Genomic DNA, 19578 nt, shown 5'->3' with positions numbered 1-19578 from the left:
GGGAAACGAAAATAAGAGAGATGGGCACCGACTGTTCCAGCCAACTGGGCAGTGTCTCCCCCAGATGAGGCAATCACACGTTTTCCTACGGGGCCGGACGGGCCATGGCTCATCCCTCAGCCTCCTGTCCGGAGGCAGTGCGGCCTCCCCACTGGCCTGTGGATTAATCACGCCTTCATGTCCTTACAGCCAGCGCCCACTCCTCCGTGTGCCTTAACGATAGGAAGGAGGGAAGGGTCATCGGTCACCTGTGATCCCCGGTACAGCATGTGCACACAGGGCATGTCAATAGTGGGGGGAACGGAGCGCATCCTGCAGCGAGTTCAAGGCTGCACAGCGTGCTGGTCCTCGAGCACAGGGCCTCAGGAGTGTCGTGGGCTCCTGGACCGTGGCCCCTGGGCCCCAGCCCCACATGGACAATACAAAGGAAAGGACTGTGACAGTCACAGTACTTAATTATTTATTCATGCATTATTCATGTAGAGGCAAGTCTGTGGGGCAGGATGCTGACCTGGTATCCAGCAAGTGTACATGAGACTGAATTACAGAGATACAGCCCGGGCAGCAGGGCTGAGCCTGGTGTCTGCTGTTGCCCTCCTCCAGGCCATCCTCGGGCCCTGGACTTGGCATCCATCATGGCACCCCTGAGCTTCAGGCAGAAGTCCATCCGTCAGGGTAGGCTGTAGGGTTTGCAGTAGGAGATCCCCTAGGTCACAGATGTTCAGCTGAGGATGACCTTCCTTCCAGCCCAGTGTGTTGTCTCCCAGTGGCCCCGGGTGACAGAGCACCCTGCGAGGTCCTGGCTATCCCCCCAGCACAGGGGGTCTCAGGGAGTCTGTGAGACACAGACCCACACAGCTTCGTAGTTCACAGCCTCCTTTGTCCTCATCCCAGAAACTTGCCAGGTTGCTTTGGCTTTGGAGTCGCAGGCCTGTCCTTTTCTGCCCTGTAACTCGGCTCTGCTCGTTACCCAGCGCTGGGGCTTTTCCCCAGGTGCAGAGGGCTCACAGGATTTACAGTGTGGTCCTAACAGAGGCCCTGGGGGCGGGTAGAGCTGTCCATCCCCGCTTTCCAGATGAATAACCTGCAGCCCCCGAGTTCCTGGGGCTAGTACGGGGTGGTGCTGGGGGTCAAACGTAACCCTCTTGACTCTCCACCCGGCTCTCTTTCCACTGCCCAGGGGCCCCGGGTTGAGTCCTGGAGTGGTCACTGAGGGCTGAGCCGACAGAGCAGAGGGGCCAGGCCCAGCACTTGGACTCAGGCAGGTAGTTAGGTATGGCTTCCCCGAACAGAACAAGGAGTGTGGGCCCCTTTGCAGAGAGGCCTCGGAACGCAACAGCTCGATGGCCAGCCTGTGCACAGGGCCAGAGAGGTGCCGAACACCAGGGGCCTGCCCAGCTCTCGGGGTCGGACAGGAGCGTTGAGCATGGAAGGGTTCAACTCTATGCATGTTTTCCAAAGTCTGAACTGGACCTTAAACTAGGCACCGACTGGGGTGGAGCCCATATTTCCCCGCGGGGAAGGACGCACAGGGTAGGCTCCATGGTACCAGACTATTTCTTATACAATTCCGAAGTAGAGACATTAACTTTTCTATCATTATAGAGGTAACCTAACCACAGCATAGAAAATGTAAAAATAAAATAAACAACACCTAAAACTTTGGATCAAATTCCAGACAGGTGGAATTACTAAGACAAGGGAGGATGGGTGCAGAGTGGAGGCCCCGGACATGCTTTCTATCTGGGCATCAGGAGCACGGAGAAGGAGAGAGGCAGGAGATAAGGGTTCCAGGGACAGGCAGTGGGCAGAGGTTTGGGGTAAGAGCTGGAAGTCAGGGGCTGGGGCAGTTTTGTCATTTGGTTTTCATCCCAGTTAGCAACCCGGCCGACTCCTCCAAGGGAATCGAAAGAGCCTGGGGACCGGGTGGTCCCTCCTGTGTCCCTACACACCTGGTGCTCTAGTGGTGCTGGCCACATTGAGGAATTGTCCACAGTGCCCAGTAGGCACGGAAGCCGACTTCCAACTTCCATTCACTCCGGATGGAAGGGAAGCCCAAGTGTGGAGCTTGTGTGTGGAGGTCCCAGGCCAAGGCCCCTCCCAGGGGAGCACACACCCTTTCTGGTGAGCAGGTGAGCCATCACGGGAGCTGGTACATCATCCCGCAGGGTTGGAGGCGGCAAGAACAGACCCTCCACTCTCTCCTGGAAAGGAGCCCTGGACAAAAAAGGCCTTCCTCACGGGGCACAGAGACGCCACCAGGCACACCAGGGTGGCTTCTGTAACGCTTCCAAGGGGTCATCTCAGCTTTGAGGTAGTTGGGCTTGCCGGTCGTGATTCTCCCTGGAGCTGGTCTGTGTGGCCCTGCTGCATTTCTGGGGTGCTGGGGAGACTCTGTCCTTAGGCTCAGGGCATGCCCGCTTGTGTTGAGGCTCTGAACGGGGAGACGGGGGCAGGGCGGGGGGTGGGGGACAGGTGGTGCAGGAACACTGGTTGTGCGTTCACAGCAGCACTTTGGCCCATCAGGAGCATCTCAGAGTGACGTTCACCCCGTTCTTCACATTTGCTGTGATTCTGTAGGCAGGGCCTCTGCTCCCCTCCCTCTCCCCGGGGGGAAGAGAGGTGTGTACAGAGAGAAGGGACTGGGAACCGGGGGCTGGGACCGGCTTCCCGAGCGGTGCACTGGGCCCAGGCTCAGCCTCTCTGGATCCGGGTCGGGCTCTGAAAAGTGGAAACCCAGGTGTCTGCACAGGGGGCCACCAAGTGAGATGGTGGAGGTGCGTGCCTTTTAGGAACTGGGAGGCATGTGGCTTCAGGCAAGGGAAAATGGGGTTCCCCCCACCCCAGGGGTGTCCCCTCCTCTCTGTCAGCCCAGCATCCCTGGGACGGTGCAGAGGACAGCACTCGTGGTAGAGAAACAGTTCTGCCGCTCAGGATCCCAGAGGCAAGAGCCAAGTCTCACACGCAAAACTCCCACCTCTGGGCGACTTTTCAGATTTAACCCCGGACCTGCCCCGAAACATCTGTACCCTGGACCTCGGCCTGACCTGGCTCCACCCACGAATATAGAATTTTCTAGACCCTAGAGCTCTTTCTTCACGCATGTGCATGGATTGAAAAGGTGCTGGCCACACACTAACCCCACCCAGGTGCGAGCCCTGGCTCCTGGTAAACAGCCCCACACGCTCGGGCATGGCTGCAGCCCGGCTCCCTCCTCTCTCGGTGCCGGCCCCCGAGCCAGGCTCTGCCAGGTCATAGGCCGCCTACCAGGTGCGCGCCGTGACAAGGAAGCATTTCTACACGTTCTGTCTGTAACTGCTCGACCAGTCTCGTCTGAGATGCCTCGTGCGCTGGGGGCCTCCTCCCGCCCCAGTGACGCCTCTCCCCCCACCGCCCGGGCTGCACGTGTGGGCACAGGGGCCACAGCCCAGCAGGAAGTACTGACATGGCCACCTCTGTTGCTGGCACTCTGCCATCTCACCAGGGTACACCAGGCAGCACTCTCCTTTCGTTCCGTTTGAAAGGGGAAGTTAAACTGAGGAATGAAGTTGAACCCAAACCTGCAAATAGTTGACCTTTTTTTTGGATATACTTCATGAGGCTGAGACCAGATTGTGTGGCCTCCAGCTGCCTGAGTTTCCATCTCCTCTCAGGCGTTTTCAGGAGACTTGAAGGGATGAGCAGCGGGGTGGGGACCCCCAGAGGTGCAGCTGCTGGGCCAACTTTCCTGCCACGCACTGGGGCTGTGAGGAAGAGGGAACCACAGTGTGGTCCAGCGGGCGGCCCAGCCCAAGGCAGCGAGCTGCGAGGTATGACCGCCATCGGTGGTGTCCTTGGAGCCAAGCACACTCTGCCACCTCTGGGCACGTCTCAGGGGCCACCTGAATGCCAGCCCTCCTCATCTCCATTCCCACCAGCTGGAAGCAGATGGTTCCTTGACAATATGTGAGGTTGTGTTGTTTTGTAGGAATGTAGGGGCTGATTTCGTGTATCAGCCAGGCTAGACTAGACTTTTAGGTAACAAACTGCCAATCTCAGTGCCTTAACACGATGAAGATTTATGTCCCAATCATGCCAAGTCCCGCGCTGAGGGAACAACCCTCTCCCGTCAGATCGCTGCACCAGCCGGGAGATGTGGCCTCTGAGGTCGCCAAGGCAAGCAGAGAGAACCACAGGATCATGCAGGATGTTTATAAAGGGCCCCTCCCCACTTATTCTGTCTGCCTGAATTCAGATGCATGATCCAACCTAACTACAAGGGAGGCTGGATGGGTCTTCTGGGTGAGCAGAAAGAGGACACAGTGCTTTGAACTCTGAGCATCATCTCGGCCCCACTTAGGATCCAACCTAGGGAAGCAGTCGCCCCTGGGGGGACTGGTAATTAACCAGAGCCCTGCCTAGGCAGGTGAATCTCAGGAGACCAGAGTCTAAGCTCTGCAGTCCAGCTGACCCTGGACGCATAGATTCTCCTTTCAGAGCTGTCTTTAGAGACTTCAGTTCTGATTTCCTAGAAAGGTAGGACATTTGCTAACTCCAGTGCCTACACAGAATTTCCAGCTGGAAGACTCAAGGTGTTTGTGTCTGAGGTTCTCCCTTTACACAAATGTATTTCTCCCTTCCTGAAACATTGAGCAATTAAGAAGGAATAAACATGTGTTTGTTCATTCAGCAAACATTACGTGAACACCCTTCTACGCTAGAGTCTGCTAGGTGCTAAGATTACAGAGACAATAAGCCTGGAGTTTACTCTCAAGGGAGTAAACGTACGCCAGCCATCCACGAGTGCTGGGATGATAGTGGGTACAGACGTTCAGGGGGACAGAGGAGCGCCTCTCACCTGACCTGGGTCAATGCAACCTCTGAGAAGAGTCAGTGCCTGAGTTGTGTCATAACTGACACACAGAACTTAGCCAGGGGGAGGGGGAAGCCAGTTCTGGCAGAGGAGCCGGGGGGACTTGTCCCCGAGGTGAGAGAGGGTGTGACGCCCTCAGAAACTGTACAGCGTTTGGAATGGCCGGGCATCGTCTCTGGGGTGGGAAGAGTGAACAGTGATGCTAGAAAACTGAGCCATCCCAGATGCTCAAGTGTCCTCTGGGCCACCCCGAGGAGTCTGGATTGTATTCTGAAGGATAGGGTTTAAAGCAGGAGAGGAGAGGATGGTGATCAGACCTGTGCTTTAAAAAGCCATAAGGGCAAGGGTAAGCTGGGACAAAGTGAGAGAGAGGCATGGACATATATACACTACCAAACGTAAAATAGATAGCTAGTGGGAAGAAGCCACATAGCACAGGGAGATCAGCTCGGTGCTCTGTGACCACCTAGAGGGGTGGGATAGGGAGGGAGACGCAAGAGATATGGGGACATATGTATATGTATAACTAATTCACTTTGTTATACAGCAGAAACTAACACACCATTGTAAAGCAATTATACTCCAATAAAGATGTTAAAAAAAAAAAAAAAGCCATAAGGGCAGTTGGTGGAGGATGGACAAGAAGGGTGAAGCTGGGGCAGAGGACCGATTGGGATAATCCATGTGGGAGACACGATTTGGGATGGATGTGCAGATGGAGGGGGGCAGATCTGAAAAATAACCAGAGCAACAGACGCAAAGACCCCACTGTGAAATACGGGATGGACATGGGGACATGCGGCTTTCTCAGAGAGAGGGAATTCCTGAGAATGCGTGTTTGGGCAAAGAACAATGAGTTTATTTAGGGACTACAAGTTTTAGGTACCTTCAGGCAGTAGGATAGTGGGCATGGTGCAAGGAGAGGGAGGGAGCTGGAAACGTGGCCTTGGGAGTCGTCAGTAAAGAGGTGAGAGCTGAATGAGGTCATCCAGGGAGAGCGTGTAGGGTGAGCAAAGGGGAGGAAGCAGGGGCCCTCCAGGAAGCGCTGAGAAAGAGGAGCCTGCAATGCAGACGGAGAAGGAGTAGCAGAGGAAGGAGAAAAAGTGAGAGCACGACGTCACAGAAACCACAGAGAGGAGCTTTCCAGAAGGACATCAACCACGCCAAGTGGAGGGGGGGTTCAAGGAAGGCACGGCCATCAATGTCCCAGTGAATGGAACGAGCAGGTCCTTCTTGACCTCGATGAGAACAACCCCCCAAGGAGTGGCCAGAGCGAGAGCCACATGGGAGCAGGTTGCAGTGTGACCTGGAGGAGGGAAGGTGACCAGAGCCAAGTGTAGACATCTCTACCGAGAACCTGGCTCGGAAAAGTTTGTGAGGGTGATCAAAGGGATATTTATTTTTATTTTTATGATATTAATATCGAACAGATGAAAAAACAATTTTTGTGGCATTGTGTAAGCCGTGAAGCATAGTGATGAAATAAACAGTGAACCCACCGTCCAGCTAAGAGGCTACGGCCAGCTCTGCGCCAGGTAGGCCTGCAGGCTGAGCCCAGGCCTCGGGGTCATGTGCCCAGCAAGAGGGGACAGTGCCGAGGGAAGGGACAGTGGCTGCCAGGGCCCCGCCAGCCACAACCCAGGTTGGGCTGAGCCTGGCTCTGGCTCTGTGGCGCTAGAAGTTGGCCACTAGTTCTGGATGTACCAAGACCAGACTAGGATCAGGCTTAACAGAAGTTTTAAAAATAAACTGGTCCATTTACTAGCCAACAACTCCGGAGTCCCCAGGCTGAGCTGGACTGGGGCGCAATAGGAAAGTGATCCAGGAGCTGTCCCTGACCTCCAGGAGCTCACACCCCAGACAGGAAGTGGGTGGAGAATGGAAAAGAGTCACAGATGACCACATCCCTTGTGCCTGAGCCGGGGCAGGGCTGGGGATGTGATGTGCAGGCAGGCCCCACACTCACCCTCATCGGTGCCCCGGCACTGCCTATGTTCTCCCATCTGCCTCTGCTTCTGCCTCGCTGAGGCCCCTCCGACTGAGACAGCGTCTCCTGTATCTTTACATCCTTCCTGACTGAGGGTGGCTGGCAGGCAGCCAGGCAAGTCACCGTCGTGCTGAGCAAAATACGATCCCCGACGATGCAGGAGGCCCTCGGAGTATCTGGTGCGTCTAGGTCTCCATGACAACACTGAGGGCCTTAGGTTCGGATATTCAGGAAAGTTGTGTGGGAGATTGTCTGGTTGACAGAGGCCGGGGAGCACGGGGGGCTCTGATGCCAGCAAGGGATTTGTAGGTTATGAAAGAAAACTCTCAAGTCCCGGAGGCTTAACACCTTCTCAGACTTGAGTCGTATACGGAGCCGCGGTCTGGAGGCTGGAGATCCCGGCCACTTTCTCACCTTCTAGTTTTCTGACCTCGAGGGAATCACTTACTCTGAATGAACTCCCTGGTCCATAACATGGGGACGACCCTGCCACGTCACAGGCCACTCCAAGGATCAAATGAGATCTATGTCAAGGGCCTTGTTCACCACAGAGCGAGTCTACAGACGTGGCTGCTCTCACCCCATCACAGGGTTGAGGAAAACGCAGCCTGGGGGGTCCACGGGGTCTTGTTTTCACAGTGGGGATGGAGGGAGAAAATCCCAAGTCATAATTAGAAGGTGCACATCTGCATCGTGCAGGGCACCGTGATGCTCCGACCAGAAAGGATTACTCTAAACTGCGCCTGGGTTCAAAGCTCATTGACTGTACTTTTGCCACGTGATCCCGGACAAGTCATTTATTCCTCGTCTGTGATGGGGCTAATGATCCATGCTTTGCGGGCTGCTGTGAATATGAAATGAGCTAACGTTTGAGAGCCCTTTCTTTGAGCCTAGGGAAGGCGCTTAATGGATGCTGAAAGCCAGTGCTGTCCTCCTCGGGTCCTGGCAGGGCTGCCGTTGGTCTAAATCGCCCTCCTCTCCACTCTGTGCCAGCAGGTCCGGCCTCTGTTTCCACGTGAGGAGCAGCCGCGGCCCACCGAGATGTCCCGGCACCACAGCCGCTTCGAAAGAGATTACCGGGTGGGCTGGGACCGCCGCGAGTGGAGTGCCAACGGGACGCATGGGACCACCAGCATCTGCAGTGCCACCACCGGGGCGGGGTGCGGCACAGCCAGCAGCCTCAGCGCCCGGCCCGGCCTCCTGCCACTACCCGGGGTGCCCTCCCGGCTGCCCACACCCGCCACGGCCCCCGCGCCCTGCACCACCGGCAGCAGCGAGGCCATCCCCAGCCTCGTGGCCAGCTCTGCCTCTGCCGTCACCACCAAGGTAAGACCTGCCTGGCGTCCGCTGTGAGCAGCAGTCGGGCAGAGGGGCCTGCTTCCCCCACAGCCCTGGGGCAGCTCCGCAGCCCGTTCCCTGGGCGCTGCCTTCTCCAGAGCGTGGGCAGCCCTGGAGCTGCGCCGGGCACCTGTTTAAGTTAAAGTGCGCGTGGTTTTATTTTCCATGAAGCCTCTCTCTGTGACTAACGTGGGAAGACGAGCAGGTGGCTGAGGCCCCGCGTTGTCCTCTGCCATGTTGATGAAGGGTGCTTAGCCAGTGAAATGACCATGAAACTCCCGGTTGGCAATACGGGTTTCCTAACTAGGCGCCTGTACGCCAGGCAAGCCCCCTGGGGCACCGGTTACTTGGGTTTGGAAGAAGATCCTGAGCAGCAGTCAGTCCTAAATGGTCATAAATCTGCTACTTATTCACCAGTATTAGTACTGAGAACACTCACATCACTGTCTCCTCCAAGCCTCGGACAACCCCATGACATCAGTACTTTTGTCACCCGCCTTGCAGTTGAGTATGGAGGCACACCGAGTCTCCGGAGCAGGTCCAAGGTGGGCCCTCCTCGGGGACCCAGGCCTCGGGGGTGTTAGTTCCAGGTCATTCCCCCTCTTCTGGAGGCGGCTAAGCCCGGGGATCGACAGCAGAAAGCAGTTTGTTTTACCAACCGCGATATAAAATGAAAATGTCACCAAGGCTCCTGCTTAGATTCCGGACGAGCCGGGCCCCCTCACGCCGCTCAGAGCCCCTGAAGGGACAGGGGGACCCGGGCCGGTGGCAGGAGGCCCTTTCATTGCCGTCCTGTCTTCTGGGCCAGCAGGGGCTCTGCAGGGGCTCTGCAGGCCACTTTGCCTCTGCCAGCCATTCAGAGCCGCCTCCTAGGGGGGAATCTCAGCAGCTCAGGGCCAGTGTGCGCACGCGCGTGTGTGTGTGTGTGTGTGTGTGTGTGTGTGTGTGTGTGTGTGTGTCTAGTCTTGTCTTTTCTGCTTTCATAAAAGTTGCGGGAGAAGTTAAAGGTCGGGGAGCCCCGGCCCCAGCCATTGTGAGGCGGCCGTGGTATTGGAAAGTCGTGCTCCAGGTGTGCCGCGCCTTTGTCTCGGTGATTTTCAAAACTCCCTTTCAGCCCCGCTTCCCATCAATAACTGCGAGTGCTGCCGGCGGAGGCCCGAGACAATGGAGCTATTGGAGGCCAGCTCGGAGTGCACCGGCATCTTCTGCAGTGCCTTGTTGATTTTATTTTCCTGTTATGAATACGCCGCCCCACTGAGGTGCGGAGGGAAGGGGAGAGGAGATGGAGGGTGATTTGGGCATGATACCCCCAGACCAGCCAAACACGCTCCTTCCCAGGCGCCAGCCCCCAGCACTTCTCCGAGGCGTTGACCTCTGCCCAGCGGACCCAGCCGGCTGCCCCAACGGCCACATCCGGCAGCCGCTCAGCTAGGCCAGCTGTTGGCCATCTGGAAGATGGCAGCCTCTGGAGCTGACTGCTGGGGCCTCCAGGTGGAGAGAGAGGAGACGGACCTGGGAGCCCACTTGATGGTTTCTGCCCTCTCAAGGATGCAGGCCTTTTTAGGGACGGTGTCAGGCTGTGCCTCAGGGCTTTGGGCCCCGCCAGGCGAGGGAAGTGGCGAGGCCTCTCGGCGAGGGCCCGCCGTGCCCGCACAGCTCCTGCTTTGCTCCCAAGCAGCTCTAACTGGCTGGGCTCCAAACCACAGCACATGGGAGGAAAGGAACCCAGCGTCAGACAGAAAACAACAGCTGGGCAAGGACTGAGCTGAGCGGCTGGGAGGGGACAGGGGCTGAAAGTTCATGCCTGTGAGGACAGCCAGCTCCTCAGCACACCTGCCCCCAAAGCCACCTCCAGCCCAGTTTCACACCTGCAGGGCCTTGTTCCGTCAAGCAGAGGTGCTGCTTGCGCCTTGGAATCTTCGGGATGCTCAGGAGAGCTGGGTGTGTGGAGGCAGGGAGGACAGCAGGCAGCAGTGTCTTCCATCCAGGGCGCTGTGGTTGAACTTGGGCCCTGGTGCCTTTTTTCCCTTCTGGCCTAGCTGCCGACCCCCCAGACGCCTGTCCCCAGCCTATTTGTCTAACCCTACACGAGGACCGCATCAAGCGACAGGCAGGCCAAACAGAGGTATCTGCGGTTTCCCTGGTCAACAAGTTGCGTCTTTTGAGCAGCCCAGGGCAGGCTCTTGCCCACAGGGAGCTCACGGGCCAGAATATAATGAATCTGTGGCCTGGACAAATGACTTGAGAATGTCTCTCCCATTGAGGTTGTGGACAGAGGCAGCTTCATGGAGTGGATAAAGACAGACTTTGGAGCCAGACGGCCTAGATTTGAATTCTATTTAGATAGAATAGAATAGAATAGCTTGCTGAGTGACCCTGGATGACTTGCCAGACCTCTCTGGGCCTCACTTCTGTAACACGGGAGTAGGTGGTAGTACCTGCCGTCAGAGCTGTTGTGAGGATTGTGTGAGTTAAAACTCGTGTAAAGTGCTCAGAACAGAGCCAAGCCTGGCAAACAGTCCTATAGAGGTGCTATCGTCGTCACCATTGTCACAGTCACCCAGAGGAGGCCTATGGGACAAGGCCATGCCCCTGTAAGGAAAGGTGATCATTGCTGGCCTCACCAAGAGGAAAAGGTAAGTCTTCAGATAAGAAACAGAAGCTAGGCCCCAAGCAGGCGGGGAGAGGAATTGGGTTTGTGAGTGGTTAGGCCTCAAGCTGACCTCGTGACGTGACCAAGGTGACACGACAGCAAGATGGGCTGGAGGGAAGAGGGCATCTAGCGGGCCTCAAACTGAAACTGAGTCAGCACCACCTGGTGATAGATGATGGAGGGGAGGTGTGTTAAAGCCTTTGTCAGCCTTGGGCCCTTTCCTCCAAGAAAGCCCAGTATCTACACAGGGTCAAGGCCCCCCTCTGGTGGAAGACTGGGGGAGACAGCGAGCTGCATGGAAGCCAGAAGCAGGGCTGTGTGTTCCTCTTCCTTTTGTGTGTTCCTGCTGCCCCGTGTCTAGTAAAGGCTGCTTGAATGTACTGGCCTGGCTTCCTCGCTGAAGAGTCTAGTGCCCCATGTGAGCCCGAGCCACCCCTGAGGACTCAGGGAAAGGTCCGCAACAAGGTAACAAGTGTCAACACTGTCAGGCCTTAGCATCCCCACTGGGCTGGGCGTGGAGCAGGCTGAGTGTCACATGCTCTGGGGGCTGCGGGCGTCTCCAGGGCGGGGGGCTGGCTATGCTCCCAGCAGCTAGTTGCGGGCGTCTCCAGGGTGGGGGGCTGGCTATGCTCCCAGCAGCTAGTTGCGGGCGTCTCCAGGGCAGGAGGCTGGCTATGCTCCCAGCAGCTAGTTAGGCAAGTGATGACAAGTCTTTCTGTCACTGCTGCCTTCAGGCCTGAGTTGATCTTTTGGCTTCTTCCTTTTTCCGGGCCCTGAGGATTTCTTGCATGTTTTAGATGAAAGGCCAAAAGGCCATTGGACGAGCACAGACTCCTGGGCCACTGAGGCATGAGGAGGGCCTGGCCAGATGCACCCACACACATACACACACACACACACACACACACACACACACACACCCCACACTCTGTCATTGCTCAGACCAATAAACTGCTTCCCTGGGGCCTAGATCAGCTCTTGATCCTATAGGACACAAATTCCCAGAGCCCAGGAGGAGTAGAATAACCATGCCACACAGCCCCTCTATTCTGTAGATCAGAAGAGTGAGACTAGGGACTTCCCTGGTGGTGCAGTGGTTAAGAATCTGCCTGCCAAGGCAGGGGACACGGGTTTGAGCCCTGGTCCGGGAAGATTCCCACGTGCTGCGGGGCAACTAAGCCCGTGTGCCACAACTACTGAGCCTACGCTCTAGAGCCCGCGAGCCACAACTCCTGACCCCACGTGCCACAACTACTGAAGCCCACATGCCTAGAGCCCGTGCTCTGCAACGAGAGAAGCCACCACAATGAGAAGCCCGCGCACCGCAACGAAGAGTAGCCCCCACTCGCCGCAACTAGAGAAAGCCCACGTGCAGCAACGAAGACCCAACGCAGCCAAAAATATAATTTATTTATTTATTTATTTATTATTTTTTAAAAAGAAAAAAAACAGAACCTAATATTTAAAAAAAGAAGGGTGAGACCTGGAGAAAGAAAGACTTGCAGAGGTCACCCAGGGAGTGAGAAAGAACCAGGCTGGACTGGCTCCTTTCCCCCCCACCAGGCTGCCTGGTATAGTGCATTCAGCATGGTAACCAATACTGCAGCATTGTTATAGTAACTTTTCCCATCCTCTCATCCACCTAGCTGGCAGCAAACACTGAATTTTGGCAAGAAAATGGGTATGTATATATATACATCTTGTGTTTTACGCAGAAAAATTTAGGCCAAAGATTATGTCAATTCAACATGGCACAGCTGGTGAGAGCTTCAAGCCCTTGAGTCAAACAGAACTGGGTTTGAATCTTACCTCTGCCATGTAGGAGCTGCGTACCTCTCTAAGCCTCAGTTTCTTTGTCTATAAGATGGGAATGATAATAGTATGTTTCTCATGGAAATGTTGTGAGGATTGGTTAAATTAATATGTGTAGAAAAGCATAGAACAGTACCTCACTTGTTAAACACTCAATAAAAGTTAATTTTAAAAAGGTAAATCAGAGACGGGGTCCGACCAAATATCCATACATTTGGGGGAGACCAGTCCACCTGTTGGGTGGCGCCAGTAGGCTAACGGGAAGCTCATTGGATATTCCCACCGCCACCCCTGACCCCGGCACTCTGGGCTCCAGGCAGTCATGGCTCCATGGGGAGGGTGCCGCTGAGAAGCAGAAATGAGACTCGGCAGCCAGGCCTGTTTATGGGACGGAAAGGAAGCACCGCTGCCCTGCAATTGCTGCTGCATCATATTTAAATTATTCTCAGCAAACCTGCTTGACAGATGAAACAGAAAAGGGATGGCTTCATAAAATGCAATTTTGTTCTCGAAAGAATGGACTTTGCAGAATCCTCGCTGATGTCTGTGAAATGTATTGGGGGCTTTTTCTCCTTGTGGTCAGGAGCATTCATTGCCTGATGGGAGCTGAAACATTCCCATCGTTCCCTGAAGCTAAGCCCTTGAAAATAAATCTGGGCCGGGAAGAGAGAAACTTAGCCCGTGTCACAGGCCCAGGGAAAACCGAAAGGGGCCGTGGAATCTGCACGCTCCATCCTCAGAGCACCAAACACCCAGATTTTTTAATTTATGGGCATTTGGGCCTTTCAAGGGGAATGTCTGTCATCATAGCAATGACCCTGGAGACAACATCTTCCTCGTGCACCCTAAATTCTTTGGAGAATTGTTCCTCTTGGGGGAGATGATCTGGGGTTTCTATGGAGAATCATGTGAATGACCACAAGGCCCCATGCAGCGGGGTCCCCCCCTCTCCTGTGATTCCGGGGGATCCAAGAATGGATAAAGGCGGCTTTTGCACAAAGTGAGAAGCAGACCTCTCTTTCCTCTTGTATTCACATTGAAAACCAAAGGCTACTGAGTGGGCTCAGTTGGGAAAATCACTGAAGCCCCTTTTGTAGCGCATTTCCAGACTGTGCGTGCTTCTCTCTAGAAGGCTCTTTCTTGCCCCATGAATAAGAACTTGTGGTCTCCCTTGTGATACATTATCAGGCACTGATAATGCATCGTAAGACAACTTGTGCATGTTCGTACCCAGCGAATGGGTTGTTTTTGTTTGTTTTTTCGCGTACGCGGGCCTCTCACTGTTGCAGCCTCTCCAGTTGCGGAGCACAGGCTCCGGACGCGCAGGCTCAGCGGCCATGGCTGACGGGCCCAGCCGCTCCGCGGCATGTGGGATCTTCCCGGACCGGGGCACGAACCCATGTCCCCTGCATCGGCAGGCGGACTCTCAACCACTGCGCCACCAGGGAAGCCCCAGCTAATGGGTTTGACCTGCACTTTAAGTGGCAGCCACAGTTTGGGTTGTATCTCATTGACTTAAAGCCTATCCATTGGTCACCAAGTGTATGCAAAATTGAAAAATGTCATGATTGACCAAGCATCCATGTCAAAGCCTACAGTTTGGGGAGGGTAAACCTGAGTGGCTTGAATTCTTAGGTTTCTGATTAAGGGGGCAAAAAGAGGGGAGAAGGTTATATAAATTCCCATGTTTGTAAGGGATGAGCCATAGTCTGGATGAAAGGTAGCTGTGAATTCCAAAGGAAGGTTGTGAAAAGATGTGCTTGATTGGAGCCAGTAGGGTATATAAGTTAGCTTTTGCTGCATAACAAGCACCCCCAAATTTAGTGGCTTAAAACCATCCCAGTTCTGTGGGCTGCTTGCCAGCTCTGGGCTGGGCTGATCCCTGCTGGGCTCTCTCCTTTGTCTGTGGTCAGCTGAACGGTGGCTAGTGGCTGGTGGATGATCTAGGATGGCCTCACTCACACATCTGTGCTTAGTGGACCGTCAGCCAAGATGTCTCCATTCTTTGTGTGGCCTGTCATCCTCCACACCGCTGTCGCAGGCGTGTTCGCATGAGGGTCTCAGGCCTCCGGGAGCAGCAAGCGGGCAAGGCTTGGTGCACAAGTGCCTTTGTAGCCTCTGCTTGAGGCACATTTGCTAAAATCCTATTGGCCAAAGCAGTCACATGCCCAAGCCAGATTCAAGAAGTGGGCAAAACAAAAATCCCTGCCTCTGGCTAGAAGGTGCCACACCACGTTGCGAAGGGGCATACATGCAAGGATGGGAAGCACTTGTGGTCATTTTTGCCATATGCCCCCCAGTGTTGCCAGCACACTTGTTTAAACACAGTTATTCACCCTCTAGCTTCCGGCCAAGGCTCGCATGCCGCAAACAGAAGGAACAGGATCAATCTGATCAATCGGTCAATCAATCTACACGGCCTGGTAGACAGAATCAACAGGGGACAGTTGTGACTTACACGCACCTGGGTGACACACATGCCATCCACACCCAGAGCTGCCCAGGGAGGTCTGAAAGGAGACACCTGGCGAGGATTGTGCTGCCAGGGAGAAGGCAGTGCAGCTGGCCCCCAGGGAACCTTGTCGGGTACTAGCCAGGACTTGGACCTTAGTCCTAAAGGCTCCAACACTTGATCCCGTCACTGCCCCAGAGTTGGTGGGACTGGGACACTGCTGTTCCCGGGACATTCACAAGGACAGATGCTAACCTACTGATTCAGAATCAAAAATCCAACCCAAGGAGACCACTTTCATGGACTTTGCGCAGTGACTCTCTCCCTGTGAGAGTCCACACAAGAAAAGAAATTTAGACCGGAAGACTTCCTGATGAGCCTGAAATCAAGAAAGGGAGCCAGTTATAGGATGCACATATTCAGTAGCTGCAGATCAGACAGAGTCCTGGCTCTTTCTCCTTAAGAGGATAAATCCCGTGCCATTCCCCAAAAAGCCCTTGGAAAGACCTCTTCTTAAATTAAATTAGGTTTTCTGCAAACAGCATCATTCAAGATGAACATAAATCTACTTCTTATTCAGTTTTAATGGTTTTCCCTGTTTCATTTAATTACTCATGTTGCAATCAAACAATTTTTTTTTCATTGCAGAAGGACAGTATTTCAGCTACATTATGGGTTAAATAGGCTTTGGAGAACTAGCCTGGGAATCTCATCACCATTTATAACATTGTTTTTTTATAGGGAAAGTATGTTCCAAAATCTAAACAGCCAAATTACAAATGAACTTTCAGAACCCAACCCATTTTTAACTGGAAACTCTCTGTAATACTAAAAATAACTCAGGGAAACAAACATAAAAAGGAGAGTTGAACGCCCCTCGCCCCTTGGTATCATTTGTTCGCCATCAGCATCTACAGATGTAGTTTCGTTTCAGCGAGAATTTCCTCCAAACCCAGACAGACTCTATCCCTATTTTATTCACTGTCATGACACAGGCGGCCACACTGGCTTTAGTCCTCCCAAAACATCATGCCACTGAGAAGAGTCATGGTGTAGTCCCTGCAGAGCTACACTGTTGGAAAGTAGCAGATTATCAATGTTTCAACACCACATTCACTGCCCTAAAATGAAGGCTTAGGAGAACTCTCTGTGCAGCTCCACTGCCGTGTCCACTGGTCCAGGTGTATTCATTTGCATTGGGAATCTGCATCTTTAGAACCCGTAGGCAGGAAACCTCATTTTCCTCTGGCAAATAAATAGCTGTGAGAACTCAGCAGAGCATCAGTGTGCATTCAGAGACGCCTTCCACATGCCTTTCCTTTTGATCAGCGTAGGGGTCCTGCCTTCCCAGTCTCCCCTCTCCTGATGCTTCATGGAGAAGATGGGTGAATACTTTGTACCCTCTGGAACCATGACAGGAGTCCTGGGAGCTGGGAAAGAAGCAAGGTGCCCACTCCGATCACAGAAGGCCAGTATTCAGCACGTCCCTCTCTTGACTTAAACTGCTGGCTGATGCCTGCCATGGTCCCTTAAGAAAAACACTCTTCTGTCACCACATGAGCCTTTTCTTGCCAGACCTGCTCCGGAGGCCCAGACAGCTCAATCAAGCTTGCTGTCCTCTCTTGCTCCCGGAAGGCCACAAGGGTTTCCCCATGGCCCCTCCCTGGGCTGCCAGCAAGTATAGTGCTTCTTGCCCTGCTCAACTCAGCCCCAGACTCTGGCATTGAATATGATCCAGACTCTTGACCTACTCCTTAAAGAATTCCTTCACCAGGTGAGAAGTGGCCGTAAAGCCATCAGGCTAGGGGATAGGAGGTAGGAGTAGGGAGGTAGAATGGCCAAGCCTGCAAGTGAATCAGGTAGCCCTCACTGGGGGCGTGCAGAAGCTGGAGAACCACTCCAGGCTTGACAAAACAACCTTCGAGGTCTGTCCTGGGCGTTGCTGGCTGTCTACCCAATCTCAGTTCTGTTCAGGTGTCCATCACCTCCCATGCTTAGGGGAAGTGAACCCTAGTACCCACTGGGATTATGATGATTCAAAACCAGGCGTGGAGATGTAGAGAATGGACTTGAGGACACAGGGAGGGGGAAGGGTAAGCTGGGACAAAGTGAGAGATTGGCATGGACATATATACACTACCAAATGTAAAATAGGTAGCTAGTGGGAAGCAGCCACATAGCACAGGGAGATCAGCTCGGTGCTCTGTGACCACCTAGAGGGGTGGGATAGGGAGGGTGGGAGGGAGATGCAAGAGGGAGGAGATATGGGGATATATGTATGCATATGTATAGCTGACTCACTTTGTTATAAAGCAGAAACTAACACACCATTGTAAAGCAATTATACTCCAATAAAGATGTTAAAAAAAAAAAAAAAAAACCCAGACATGGTAATCCCCTTCCCCTTCCGCATCATTGGTTTAGGAAGGGTCCCCAATTCTGGCCAGTGCCACATGAGGATAATCCTATCTGGGGGCTTTGGGAAAGGTTTTCTTGCTTCTAAGGAAGCGTCACAAGAAAGAAGAAATCCTTCTTCCTCTGGACGCTGTCGTGTCTGGACTTGATGCCTTGAACTGCTATAGTCATCATGCTACAAGCCTCAGGATGAAGCCAACACACAGGAATAGAAAAAACAAGAGGATTCCAGAAATATGGAACTAGAGCCCTGTGCTGCATCCCTACCTTCCTCTGGGCTTCTGTTACCTGAGATAATGCATTTACTGGTTGTATAAAAAAATGATTTTTAAAACTGCCTCCACTGCACAGACAGCTCCCAAGCTGGATGCCTTCTTCCATCTCCCGGACCTCACCCGGCACACTGACTTGCTAAAAATGGCTGCAGCAGCCTTTTTCGTTTATTTCCTATTATTATTATTCTCTCTACCTATTATTCGTTTATTTCAGCTCACTGAAATAAACGAATTTATTTGTTTACAAGGATTCTGTGTACAAGGATTCTGCTCTCTATTGCTTCCCTGAATGCCAACCCCATTGGCGTAGCTTATGACCCTCACACTTCACGGGACCAGGTTTCTGTCCAAGGGAAATCCACCAACACACTGGAGTGCCTGAGCCATGGGTCATTTGAGAGCTTCACCCCCATCACCCACTTCAGCCACAATCGCCAAACATGAGAGGTGCTCTCATACCCCAGGGCCTCTGCACTTGCCACTGCCTCTTACCAGAATTTTCATTCCCTCTCTTGCCTGCCCAGAAATATTCCTGCTCATCCTACAACCGACACCCTAAATGTTAACACCTCTGTGGTGAAAAAAAATGCTATTATTTCTTTCTCTCCCATGACACATTTCTTTATGTCCCTGTAAATAACTATAACATATGGTACTTATCCATTTATTAATATGTCTCCTTCTAGGCTGTGAACTCCATAGGAATAAGGCACATGTGATACCAAGCATATAAAGTTTCTCAGTAAGTGTTCGAGGACAGAATGGATAAATTTATGCATATGAATATTTATTCATTTATTTAGCACCTACTGTTGGGGTAGGGAGGATGAATGCCTTTGACGTCATCTTTACCTACGCCTTATCTATGTGGTCGATGAGTCTTCAAAAAAGAGTAATTTCTGTGGGTGCCTATGATGAGGATGAAGTTGGGGCCTGCATGTGAGCCAGACTGAAGCCCTCATGGGCTCACTCTCGGGACCTGTGTGCAGCTAACAGAGCCACACTGGCAGCACAGATTTTCCACATGGAGGCCTTTGCCCTAGGTCCTGTGCCTCTTCCCGTCTCTCCCAGAGCATCTGGAGTCATGGGATCACAACATCATCTCTCAGCTATTAGTACCTCCTTGGGATTTTTCTCCCATTTGCCTGTAATTCTCTGCACCCTTCACATTTGTTTATTTCATTTAAGGCACTTGTGTAGTCATTACTTTGTTCCAGACACTGCTCAACATTAACTTTTTAAATCCTCATCACAGCCCTCTGAGGTCGTTATGACAACCACCGCTTAGAATGAAAAAGACCAGGTGACTTACCCACAATCACTCAGCAGAGCTGGGACTCACCCCTGGGCAGTCCAGCTCCAGAGTCCAGGCATCTAGCTCGGACAGGCCCCACCCAGACAGTCCTCAGTGAAATCTGTTGAACGAGCAACTGGCTGAACATCTTCCCATTAACATCTTCCCCAGGTGTTAGCGGCATCTTCTAAAGAGATAGTACGGGCTCCCCACTGAAGCAGCTGAGCTCATCAGTGTTTGAAACAACTGCAGATATCAGGCCCAAAGCAAGTGTAGGATTCCGTCGTCCTGCCCCACACCTCCCAGATGTGACGGCCCGACCTCCTTCCCTTAACAGCCAGGCCATGTGGGAGGTGTAGACACTGCTCAGATGCAGGATCTTGGGGACCACTGAGCCACAAGGCCACAACTTCTCTCTCTTTCTCAGGGTTTCTTGTTTTGGTCCACAACACAGTGCATGGCTGGTGTCCACGTTTGTGGCTACGTTCAGACTGCTTTGG

The 19578-nt window shown here is 53.3% G+C and overlaps 1 protein-coding gene across 1 annotated transcript in view; it reads left to right on the top strand.

Moving 5' to 3' along the window:
* The window catches only part of KLHL29 (kelch like family member 29), a 311704-nt gene that overhangs the window by 160405 nt on the left and 131721 nt on the right, over positions 1-19578 (top strand). The window contains exon 3 of the mRNA XM_033838957.2: positions 7836-8165. Within this exon, the coding sequence (XP_033694848.2) occupies positions 7881-8165 (285 nt within the window). The 5' untranslated portion in view covers positions 7836-7880. The remainder of the gene's footprint in view (positions 1-7835; positions 8166-19578) is intronic.

This window comes from Tursiops truncatus, chromosome 14 (assembly GCF_011762595.2).
Source record: "Tursiops truncatus isolate mTurTru1 chromosome 14, mTurTru1.mat.Y, whole genome shotgun sequence".
Classification (NCBI taxonomy): Eukaryota; Metazoa; Chordata; class Mammalia; order Artiodactyla; family Delphinidae; genus Tursiops; species Tursiops truncatus.
This window is presented reverse-complemented; position numbering and strand designations above follow the sequence as displayed.